The 12,945-nt window shown below is 34.1% G+C and overlaps 1 protein-coding gene across 1 annotated transcript; it reads right to left on the reverse strand.

Moving 5' to 3' along the window:
* Positions 1-1,421: 1,421 nt before the first annotated feature.
* On the reverse strand, positions 1,422-5,526 carry LOC133802610 (uncharacterized). The gene is made up of 8 exons (XM_062240960.1): positions 5,372-5,526; positions 3,984-5,092; positions 3,789-3,879; positions 3,462-3,619; positions 3,318-3,369; positions 3,108-3,187; positions 2,882-2,975; positions 1,422-2,206 (listed from the first exon to the last, which is right to left on the reverse strand). Exons 2-8 carry the CDS (start codon positions 4,956-4,958, stop codon positions 1,680-1,682), a joined length of 1,977 nt encoding a protein of 658 aa, XP_062096944.1. The 5' UTR covers positions 4,959-5,092; positions 5,372-5,526; the 3' UTR covers positions 1,422-1,679.
* Between the last annotated feature and the right edge of the window lie 7,419 nt (positions 5,527-12,945).

Genomic DNA, 12,945 nt, shown 5'->3' on the forward strand with positions numbered 1-12,945 from the left:
TGGTCCTAGGAGACCTCAAGGAGGATGTGGTCCTAGGAGACCCCAAGAGAGTGATCCTAGGAGACCCCAAGAATGAGGTCAGAGGAAAACTCAAGAAAGTGGTCCTAGGAGACCCCAAGGAGGATGTGGTCCTAGGAGACCCCAAGAGGGTGATCCTAGGAGACCCCAAGGATGAGATGCCAAGGAGATTGCCTCGGACCTATCCGAGGTGAGAAGCTTCAAGGAGGTTGCCTCGGACCTATCCGAGGTGAGAAGCTTCAAGGAGGTTGCCCCGGACCTATCCGGGGTGAGATGCCAAGGAGGTTGCCTCGAACCTATCCGAGGTGAGAAGCCAAGGAGATTGGTTCAAGGAGAAACATTGCATGCTAGAGGAGAGTGCCATGTTAGAGGAGAGAAGTGCATGTCCTACCACCATGCACTTCCGACCAACACTTGCATGAGTGGTCAGTAGGAGGTGGATCAACTAGCTAGAGGAGACTAAGTCAAGATTCCCATAAACAACTTCAACAAGATATGCGGGAATCTCTCATTCTTCCCACAAATGGGGGGTTTGTTACATTTTGAATTTTGAATGTTTCTTTGTAATTTAAATGTAATAAATATAATAAAATATCCCGGTTCTAAGGGATACCGTATGTATGACCCTAAGCCTATAAATAGAGAGCTTATGGGATTAGAGAGGGGCTTCTTCTGCTTCTTCTTTCTAGAGAGAGAAATTTGGGTCTGAGTATTCTAGAGAGAGAAAGTGCTGAAATAAGAGAGAATTCTTGTATTTTTGCAATCTGTACTGAAGAAACTCAGTTGGCTCAGTCCATCTGATCTTGAGTACGGATCTATTAATCACAACTCTAAGTAGATTAGGCTATTACCGACAATCGGGGCTGAACCACTATAAAATCTCTTGTGTTATTTACTTTTCCTGTTTAAACCGTCTGTGTCGTTTTTATTTCTCTTGAAGGCTTGTCGTATTTGACGTTCTCACGTCGTTGGCTAAAAACGCAGTCAACATACAGGATAATCCTATCACATAATTTGTAGAGTAATATGCACCAAAACATTTAACATAGTGTTGTGGAAATTTTTTAATATAACGAACTCATCTTAAATAAATATGATTAGTCGTATATTATTTTGATGCATATTTTCTATGCATTTATTTATACTCAATTTCTTAATTTCTGTTGGTTCCTTCATTTCATTTTTCACTTTAACTTCTTTCTAAGGGTGTTCCCTCGTTGCTCCATCTAGACGAGTCATTTCACTTCTTCTCTAGCAGAGAACCTTTTTCTGAAATAACAAATAAATAAAATAATTCTTAAGGATTAGGAAGAAATGATTTGAATACTAAAGTCAGCTTGTTGACTCGAGTTGCATTGGGATAAATTAAAGCTCACAAAGAAATAAGCAAAACAAAGCACACATTAAAGCTCACAATGAAATATTTAACTAATTGTATTTTTTTTTTCTGTATTGTCATTTACATTGAACTATTCTTCACAAAAGAGGAGAAAATAATAAACAAAATTGTAGAGTCCTATCTCCTTGGCAGGACCAAGACAACTGCTTATATGAACAAGTATGAAAATGTACAAACATACACAACACATTCTTCGGTTCAACAGAGATGTTTAGTTGCTGAAAGTTGATTCTATTCAATTCAACAATACAGAACGATGAGCTTAGAGTCTGACAGGCAATCCATAATTATGGAATGTTCTTATTGTTCCATCTAACCCGGCTGTTACTATCACAAGCCCCCATGTTTCTGATATAGCTGTGGGGTTATGGTGGTGTTGCTTCAAACTATTCTGGTCTTCTGTGAATGAGATATCCCACAAAGGAAGTTTCTCCTCAGGCCAAGTTGCAGATCCCTTACACGTGCCGTCTATAGAAAACCAACCACCAAGAGAAAAACGCTCCGAATCTCTGGTCCATGAAGTTGTTTCTAGGTGGTCCTGCGCTTGCAAGGAAGTTGCATTGCTCAAGCTGTTCTGTTCAGTTCCCATTCCTGACCAGGGAATGGCAACTGACACACCTTCATGAAAGAAATACTCACAAGATCGAACGGACTTTGTTTGTTTCAATGAAGGAGCAGACAAGGCATCATGGTTCCAGATATATACACGAGAGTCTTCTCCGACGGAGATTATGTGTCTCTCACTCGATGTAAAAGAAGCTGAGATTTGACTTCCTGACTTTGGAAGACCTGTTACAAAAGTGGCAAGATCAGTTAACCATGACTAGTTTAAAAGCTGCACTAATTATTTTATTAGCACTAATGTAGATTCAGTGAATGTGTGAAAAGTAAATTTAAATACTAAATAATGACACTCAACAAAATAAATAAATAAAAAGGTTGTCATGGACTAGTTAGGCAAGAAAACACGTGTAAATTTGTAAACTAGTGGTTGATCACAGCTGTAAAGGACTATTGGAAACCAAAATCATTTTACCCCCCCAAAAAAATCATGATCTGCTTGAGGAAGTTAGATGCACTGATGCAGTGTATGATCTAGATAGATAATGGAGAAAAGGGTAACTTACCGCTCTCTTAATATGATTAATTAATGTAATGATTCATTACTCCGAGAACCTTTGGAATGAAATAAGATTTCATAAAAAGAATAGAATGTAATCCATCACATACTCGGAAATTAAAGTGGTACTTTATTAAATGACTATATTTCAGAATTGTAATCATGTTCTGCTAAGTTTTAAAATTAAATGTAAGATTGGACAAGGAAAAAAAGAGAGAAAAAAACTCGAATGAAATATTATACATATACTAAACTAACACCACGTACGTAAACTTTGTTGCAATCAAGTACAGATAAATATATAGAAAATGATAATAGGTCTCTTCCAGATTTGTAGCTCTGACCTTTATATTTATGAGTCAGATCAACACCATCAAATATGCGAAGTTTTGAGTCCTCTGATGATATCATAACACATTGAGATTTTTCCTGGGAGAACTGCAAAAAGCAAAACCATTTTTCTATATGAATAACATGCACTTAAGAACTTAAAATACTCATAATAGAAGCTAAGCATTACATGTAAATAAATTTAACAGAAATAAACTAGTGAGAGATTCAGTGTAAAACCTTGATGCCAGTTATTTTATTGCCTGCAGCTTTCTTTCTACCAGGAATGTGTATCTGTGAATCCAACATGAGACATTCGCCTGCATAGAAACCACAAAATATTAGGCACTTCAAATGGATAGTAATGATCATTTCATGTGCAGCATACAAGAAATGAAATTGCTTTTCTTTTTTTCTTTTTTATAGAATCAGAGAATGTGAGGAAAGTACCTGATGTTTGATAAGTACGGCAAGTGCCAGTAATGGAGCCAACTATGAACCCCTGCATGTGTAGAATAGACTGAATGGTTAGTATTATGGAGTGCAATTTTACACTTTACAAAATAAGCAGTAAAAAGGTATCAAGAATCATACTTTTCCATCAGGTTGGTAACATATAGCAGTGATCACATCTCGGACATCAGTCCAATCAACAACTCGCTTCTCGGATAATCCCCAGATTCGAACTTTCCCATCGATGGAGCCACTGATGAAGTAATTGTCGTCCAGAGGATTGAATTGGATGCAGGTAACTGTTTATACCAGAAAGGAAAAATCATTAGATTTCTGATTGTCAAAACCTCTCAGATTGTTAAGAAATGTGAGACCATATGGAAGTTCAAGAGGGAAAAGGAAACACAATGGTATTACAAGAAAGCTTCCAAAGCAATGAGAATATTGGATTTGTCCAACTATAATTACCATAATTATTGTGCTGGAAAACGTTGAGACAATCTTTGCGACCCAATTGCCAAAGTCGAACAGTTTTATCCTTGGAGGATGAAATAATAAACTGCAGCAAAGCGAAAAACAAATTAGACCATTGCCAGCTCAATAAAACATTATATAAACTGATTATACCAAGGAAAAGCTCAATTTTCGTAAAGGCTTACTCACATTTGAATTGGACCAAGCCAGGTCTAACACATCGCTAGAGTGGCCATAAAACTCATGTACTGGGGTCTCATCAATCCGGAAAATGTTATCAGGAAAGATAACTGAGGCATGGATTGGATGTTTCCTTTGAAAACTGGATTTCCCTTCCTTCAATTTGCTACAAAAGCTTCCTTTAGCTGATAAATAATCAGAAGATGCTATTGCCATCACTCGCCAAACTCGTACAACTCCATCTTCACCACCACTTGCAAGATACTGACCATCTGGACTAAACTTCATCGAACAAATGAAGCCCTTATGTGCACGAACTTCTTGTCCAATGACAGGGGCGGTAAACTCTAAGCACCTCTTCTTGTTATGAACAACCTTTAGTTTTGATTCTACAGTGGTTTGCATTGCTGGCTTTGAGGCATCACACGCAACTTTACTGCCTCTTCCATTCCTCTTATTTACAAAACGCTTCCACAAACTCGTTATTTTCTTTGTATCATCATGAAGATTATGACATTCTAAATGAACCTCAGCTTCTCCCGGTGGAAACTCTACAGCTAAAACTATATTATGATCTTTTTGGAATCCTTCTAACACATTAGACATAGAATTTGCCTCACCGCTCTCTTCCACTCTACAACAATCCGAAGTTTCCTCAATGTAACTAGCAGAAAACATAGAACGACGTGAAACAGTTCCACCACACTCAACAAGCCTGTCCAATGCCATTATCTTAGATGAGCTATCAATTTCAATTTCCATCTCCCGAGGACTATTATTTGGAAAAGTAAGTTCAGCTAAACCCATCTGTTTTAGAAAGATTTTCCTTCTTTCCTTGACACTACTTGGCTCACTAAACCAGATTTCATACTCCAAGTTACTACTACTCCTCAATTCTTCCTGTGTCACGCTTGACTCTTCATTTGACAAAAAATCCTGTGAGTCGAAGAACATATCATTTTCTCCTTCATAAGACCTAAGCATGTCTTGATCTTAAGAAAAGTATTCCACATCAAAAACCAATTCTTCTAACACTCTTTCCAGTCAATCTCAAAGAAAACTAGTTCAAACCCTTTAATAGTCGCCAAAGCCACAACTCACGGACCGAGTTTTGCTCCCTGATTATGCAAAAATAAAGGGGAGCAGAGCCAAGTAAGCCAACTATATCAAACAATAAAATATAAGAGAATGGGCAAATACTAGGAACCAACTACCAAACTAAAGAGACAACCAATGACAACGTATTCCTACACGTTCAAAAAGCTCTATTATAGATCCCAATACTTAAATAACAATGAAAGAAAAAAAAAATCAAGTCACACCCAAAAGAACCGGATATGCTAGAATAATCAAATACAGGAAACAGAGACCAAAGCTACAAGGTTCGAAGACTGTACCTCGAGCTAAATGCCAAAGAAGAGCCAATATTCAACAATATCACCGACCCACCAAAGATTGTGGCCAATGCAATATCTCGAAAGACCAGTTTCACACTTTGCTCAAATAAGTCAAATATTAAAAAATGGCCAAGCTTTCTTCAAGTACTTTGTACTGAACCCAATACAGGTAATGAGAGAGGGTGATCAGTTTATAAGAGAAAATGGCGGAAGAAGGAAAGAAGAGAGTTGAGAGAGGCCAAACAAAGGTGTGGAGTGTGGACTTGGACTCTGCAACAGGTGTCGGCTGCGGGATGAGACGAGAGCCTCGAGATTTGGATTTTGGTGTTTGAGAGTTGAAGATTTGATTTAAATCGCACGAGCGACAAATACGAGCGGCGCGGCCCGGGAAACAAGAAGCTAGTCTGTGCTCCAGCAACTAAACCACTCCAATAAGAGGTCTTTTTCTTTTTCTCTGCCTTTCTCGTTTTGTTGTTTCATCAAACACTTGGTGATCTCTGTATAAACAAAATAATTGAACCAATAATTTTAGAGGCCATTGATGATGCTTTTGGTTCTTTACTGGAAACCCATATGAGAAAAATACAATATCTTAAATGAACATCAAAAAATAGGTGGAAAACTAATGAAGCATACTTATTACTAAAATGAATTAAGAAATGCCCATATGAAGAATTTTGAGTACATTTCAGAGCAAGTTTAATAATAAGCTCAGTATGGTTTTTTTTTTTTTTTTGTGAAGTGAGTACAACATGTTAAGCAAGTTCAATATGCAAAAAAAAAAAATGGTCAAATTTTGAACGAAAAAACCGATTAAAAATTTCTTTTAGAAGCAACTCTTGGTATTAATCAATATATGTAACAGGTCTTAGCATTTAATAGAGGACATTAATCAGTGCAGTTGGTTTCCGTCCTCTGTAACTTAAAAGCTCCCCTAGTGAGACTTTCCAAAAGCATTAATGGCGAATCACAAACAACATAAAGAAGAAAACGAACCATACGGGTACACAGCTTGCTGCATGAGGAACTGTGATGCTCCTACTAGTAGCCACAGCCATGCCCCTAGTCTTCTCTACTATTATAAACACAGCTAGAGAGAGAGAGAGAGACAGAGCTCGCGCGAGAGAGTAGAGCTGATACTAATGCCCCCTAGAGAAAGTGATCGCTCATAAGCTAAGGCTTAAAACCGACAGGTATCTACGACTCACCAGCTTGTTTGGGTTTTCCTGTCCAAACAACAAACCAACACTCTTTCTTTCTCTATCTCTACTTGTCGTTTTCTCTCTCTCTCTCTCTCTCTCTCACTCAACAAAGATCAACTTCTCATATGTCAGTTTCTTGGGCTTTGTGTAGCTTGGCTTCTATGTTTTGTGCCATCAAATTAGATGGGCTATAATGGTATTAGGTAGTTGGTACTTGGGGTTTGCTTTGATTGATGAGTTAGTTCTTTTGTGTGGTTTAATTTTCCAGCTTTTTTGGGTTAATCCAAAAAAAAATAGCGTTTGGCTAAAGCATTTTATGATTCTGAATTTTGTACAAAACGTCAAAAATTCGAATTTAGAAAGGAAAAGTTCGAAAACCCTTTTCTCTATTCTCAATTTTCATTTGCCAGTCTCCTTGGATTCCCATTATCCAATTTTGATGCTGGTTCAATTAATTAGGATGATTCATAGGAAATGAGAAACGCATTATTCTTGTTATGGTGAAGTTTTTTTTTAAAAAAAAACAGATCATGAATCAAGAACCAAAAGAAGAAACCTCACGTGAACACTCAAATTATTATAATTTTTTAAGTTTTAAAGGCTATATAATCCAAAAGACTTGCGTTTTCACTTTCATCTCATGTAATCCTAATGAACTAAGCATCTATTTAATACTTTACTTATAAAAGTTAAAAGCAAAATGGACTACTCATTATGAATATGATCATCATTTCATCATCAGATTAAGATACCACCCTGATCATCTTGATTAACACATTTTTTGATATACAATCTGAACAGGGAAAAATAGGTACAAAAATGCAAAATATATATATATATAAATATATCTCAGTAGTCTCTCTGTGTTCTACTCTAAAAGATTCTAAAAGGCTCTATCTTTGGTGGGATCAAAGACCCTTTTCTGAGACAGAGCAGAAGATGAGTTGTACGGGACCAGATTAGGCTCAGACAGAAGCGTGTGCTTCTGTTTTTGATGGACACTGTCGGATAAACCAGACTCTCTTTTCTTAAAATAAATAATTGAAAAAAGAAAAGAGTGAAAATGAGGGATGGGAATACTTGGTCCAAGAGGGTTTTATCAACTGGGAACCTCTGTTGGATCCCTACTGAGACATTTTTCTATTCGTTTTGGAAGGTTCCAAAACGCAGTGCACTTTCAATGGCACGGTGGACTATGATCCAATGGGTCGTTTGGCATTAGTGAGTAACCAATGGCCATGGGCCATAGCCACTACTACTACTACAAAATGACTCCTAATAATATTGTAAACCATTTTGATTTGATGTAACCCTATTTGGGCCGGGACACGTCTGTCTGTCTCCAGATTGTGACAGCAAAATCTGATTGTTTGCTTTTTCTTATCTTAATAATATTGTTTTCGCTCCCTCTTGTTTTTATAGTTTGCATGTGAGGAAGTGTATTTTGTCTAAACCAATTAGAACCCAATGAGTTTTTAATATATTTATTATTTCTTATGAGATAGTATAATCATTAATCATCTATGAACTTTTAATTAAGTGACAGAAAAGTTTTAGTCGAGTAGTTTTGATGTGTAGTTCTTCTTACTTAACTAGTTTATTTGTCAGGTTATCATTATTATTGTTTTTGTTATATAGGATTATTTGAATTTTGGGGGCTAAATAAAGTATTATTGGAATTTCTGTTTTATGCATTCTAAACGAATATATATCGTTCGTTCTACTGTGATGACTAACTTATATACAGTTAGAATTGTTTTCCCAAAAATATACTAAGAGAGACATATCTAAGTTGACCAAAACATTTGATATTAAATCTCTTTCCTAAAGCATCAAGCTTACAAATGAATTGTTTCTCTTACACTAATTTAGTTTCCTTTTTAATGAAACATTATAATAACAATAATATGAATAGTACGTATGCAAGTCGTTGAATATCGGTTATACTAAATACTAATGACATGTTTTCGAGAGGGGCAATATTTTTTATGGGAGGTCCCAGCCCTGGTAATTATGAAGAGGAAGCTTTTTCCTCTGATTAAACAATACCTAGCTAATAAAATGGGAAGGAATATCCAAACATAAAAATCCCTAGAGTAGTTATAATTATATTTTCAAGATTGCAGCATTAACCTCTAATATAAAACAATTACCTAGATTAGTATGTCTAATTACTAATAATTACAAGGCTCGAAATTCAAGCAACGACTGGGTAATTAACACCTAAAAAGATAATTCAAACAAAATACTGTAGTTTTATGTTTCATTAATGAGTAACCATTATACACGTGGCTCAAGTGGTGAAAAGGCACACATTTTAAAAACAAAGAACCAGTATCATTAAAGATTTTAAATCGGAAAAGGTCCTAAAAGTATATATATTTATATAAATACACACAGTAGAAACAGATTTTGGATTAATATAATAGAGTTCAAAAATATTCTTACGACAACTGTAACCCCATCATCTGTAGCGTCTACTTTTTATTATGTATTACACTTTTACGTATTTATTATATTGTGCATGCCACATATGATATCTGTAATAATATATAGCTATAGCTGTAACTTTGTGAGAAATATTAACATTGGAAATTTATAAATTAACTTCCTTTTGAAGTCTGAAAATGTACACAAACAATAAGAGTCAAACACACAAGTTAATTGTACTACTGTGTAATAAAATGTGTGAGACTAGTATGTAATAAACTTTTCATACCCTTGAAATGAGTTTTCTCATCATAACATATACTGGCCGACACTGGTGAATTGTCAAGCAGCTAGCATAGCAATATAAATATATGTATATGTGTATTATCATGTCACAATTATTTGGTTTTTGGCGTTTACTAATTGTATGTGTGATCAAGATTTTTGTGATTTTACTTTAATTATATATAAATTTTAGTGCCAAATCTTTACATTATTATTGGTTCTGTAATGATCATAATCCATTTGAGGCTAAAAAGCATGCACAACAGGACAAGTGAATACCCAAAACAATGTGTCCCAACTAATCTACACAAGGATTCAATTTTCTTTCCTTTCGTTTTCCCACACGGTTTTGCCTTTCTTCCTTTTCTCCCTTATTTTCTTGGCAAACAAACAAACACGTGGATGAAGGAGCAGGAGAGACGTGATAAGGGTTAGATATACCCTTGTAAATAATGTATACATATAATTTGGATGATCCCCAACCATTATACACATATTTATATATCGAAAAGTTTAATGTAATGTCATTATATATACTGCCAATTATTAAGTGACTCGTCATAATATTTTCTCTCGAATATTTAATAATGCATTTTTAGGACTACTAGCTCATGATAATTTTTATCTGGTTTACATAAACATGTATATCATGATGAGAAACTCTTCATGATCAGTTCATATATGTGTAAAATCAAATCATGACTAACAAAGTTTATTTTATAATAACTACTGAATTTGGTAGAACCTCTATTTACTACTCGTCGAGTTATTTTTAACTCATTCACATAAGTTTCTGGAAAATCTTTCTAACATTGAAGAAAACATAGCTCTGTCAGATCGACTCGGTACTAGAAGTACGTCTAGAACTATAGCCAAGATTATCCATTTCAACTACTAATGACTAATCTTAATAAGAAACTATATATATGGTAAGTACGATGCATAAAAAGTGAGATATTTCATATTTGATAATAATGTATATTCAAGATTTGTATAAAAGATCAACCAAAACATCTATATTATTACAGGAAGATTTTTAGATATGCAATAAAGAGCTTCCTCGATAGTTTTAGATATAAAGCTAATCTATGTGTAGGTTTAAGCAAAACTGACCTGAAAATGGCTACTTTCTTCTCTTGCTAGTCACTGAACAAAAGGAGGAGGAAACCGGCCTGGCTTGCAGACTTGGCTAGCTGTACATCTTCAGTCCTGATAAAGATGGGAAATCCCACAGCATTATAATGTATAGGCTAGACATGTCTGTATATATAAATAAACAGAGAGAGAAAATAATAAAGTTTATAATAAGGGTTGTTATTTGTTGCTAAATACTAATACATCATAATATTTATTATATTTATTAAATTCGTGGTAGTATCGGATATACGCCTATTAACAATTATATTATAAAAGTATGTTTTGGTACTCCCCAGTTAGTTTTTTTTCTTTTTTCTGGAATACTGACCAATTAGGTTGCAGCAAAATTGTAATACAATAAACTATTGGTGATGTGATATAAAAAAATTTAATAATATGTATAATATATAGGATGGAACTTTTTGAGCCACCTGTATGTATATATATATATATCTGTATAATGTATGATGCAACCAAAATGGCCCCTAGTTGTAACAAGCATATCTCCGCTCGATCTTTCCTCGATTTCCTCTCATTTAAAGCCAAAAGGTGTGCACGCTCATTTGAATAATGTAATGCCCCATTGCTCTTTTTTATTCATTTATGACAATTACATACCTTTTGTAGGGTATCATTGCAATTTATATAACTTTGTTTCACATGCTCCCACTGCCAACCCATTTTTCATTTAATTAGATGTTGGCATCATTGCTTTCATATAATTATCGAAATTGACTAGCATTCTTCTTATATTATTGTTCAGATTTCTTCCACGTACTACGACTTCCAATATATATGATCCTCATCCTCATCCTTAATTAATTTTACGTAAACAAATTTTATGGATTGTTCTAAATTAATTATACATCATTTAATAAATAGGTAATGTTCTGAGTTAGCATATGTTGGTTATGGTTTATTAATATTGCTGCATCACTAGCATATATTATGTAGATTAATGTGTTGGTGATCGTAAGAAATAATTATTCGAAATTTCATACAATTATTAAAGCTGCCAGTAATTTAAGTAGCTTAATCATGTGTGTTAACGTTGTGTAACTTGTGTTGATAGGATTTAATTATATTGCATGTAATTCAGTACAATTTGAAGAATAATATTACGAGGTTTAATTGAATAACATAAATGTGAAAATACAATACAAATAATAAATTAAAGTTGAGGCACGCGAAATGTGCTTTCCTTAAAGCAGATTTGCCCACTATACCTGAATAGTGTTAGAGGATTCATAAGCAATCACTTCCCAAGATACAACAACTATCAAGCAGGGTGAAAGTACCACTGCGTTTGCTCAGGCGAACTCAAACAAATCTTCCCTCTAACACCAGAAAAATACTACAAAGACTAAAGAGAGAAAGAGACCAAGAAGTTTGTGTGTGATACTCGGTACTTGTGTGTCCTAGAATGAGAGGAGAAGCCTCCTTTTATAGATTTCATGGAAAGTTGAAAATGTGTGTGAATCAAGTGCATTAATGCCCAAATATCCCACAAATCTTAGATCTTAATTTCTAAAAATCAATTAGAATTAATCACACTTATTCTGGTAATATTAGTTATTACCCAAAGTGATTTTATGAAAATCAATCAGAATTAATCACAAAATATTCTAATGTTCTCAGCTTTAGCCAAAGTGATTTGCTAAAAATCAATCAGAGTTAATCACACAATATTATGATAATCTCATCTTTGATCAAAGTGATTTGCTGAATCATTACCATTTTAGGCATCAATTTCTCATTCACTCAATTTTTTCCAACAATCCCCCACATGAATGAAATTGATCCACATTAAGAAACAATATGACTCGATACAACTCGACGCACCAAGGTGATAGAGTTCTATGATTGATACCTGCGTAGGATAAGCAGGTGTTAACCTTTGAATCTTCCCTTGTGATAATATATTTACCTTACTAACTGATCCACTACAAGAAAAAAATGTTTTTAATAACACCAAAAATGTGTTATCAAAACATACCATAACACTTTTTTATGTGTTAAGACCGACTATGTTATCGTAGGTCAGGGTACTTTACATAACACTTTATCATTGTTATACAGATGTGTTATTATACTGTCAACGACAACACACTTTCTGTGTTATTTTAATAAATAGATAAGTATTTAATTATATTATTTATAGTCGATTATATAACACATTTCAATACTTATAAATTTGTGTTATACTACACTTTAGTATAACATATTTTTTGTGTTATACTACACTTTAGTATAACACATTATTTGTGTTATATAATGAAGTTTGCATAACAAAATTCTTTACATAAAAAGTGTTATTGTAATAGATATTATAACACAATTTTCGTATTATTTTAATATTTAGATAAGTTTAAATTCTCATTATATATTCATTTATATAACACTAATTTATTCTATTATATTTTAATTTTTTTATATAATTAAAATTAGCTTTCTAATATTTATACTAGCATCATCAAATGAACTTGATTTTCAAATAACAAAAAGTAAAAACATTCAACA

This window comes from Humulus lupulus, chromosome 1, assembly GCF_963169125.1.
Source record: "Humulus lupulus chromosome 1, drHumLupu1.1, whole genome shotgun sequence".
In the NCBI taxonomy this organism is placed as follows: Eukaryota; Viridiplantae; Streptophyta; class Magnoliopsida; order Rosales; family Cannabaceae; genus Humulus; species Humulus lupulus.

Coding starts and splice junctions, on each gene's coding strand:
- LOC133802610 (XM_062240960.1), bottom strand. CDS start 4,958: ATGCTTAGGTCTTATGAAGGAGAAAATGATATGTTCTTCGACTCACAG. Junction 3,620..3,788: donor TTTCCAGCACAATAATTATG/GTAATTATAGTT, acceptor TGGTATAAACAG/TTACCTGCATCCAATTCAAT. Junction 2,976..3,107: donor ATAAAATAACTGGCATCAAG/GTTTTACACTGA, acceptor TGCTTTTTGCAG/TTCTCCCAGGAAAAATCTCA.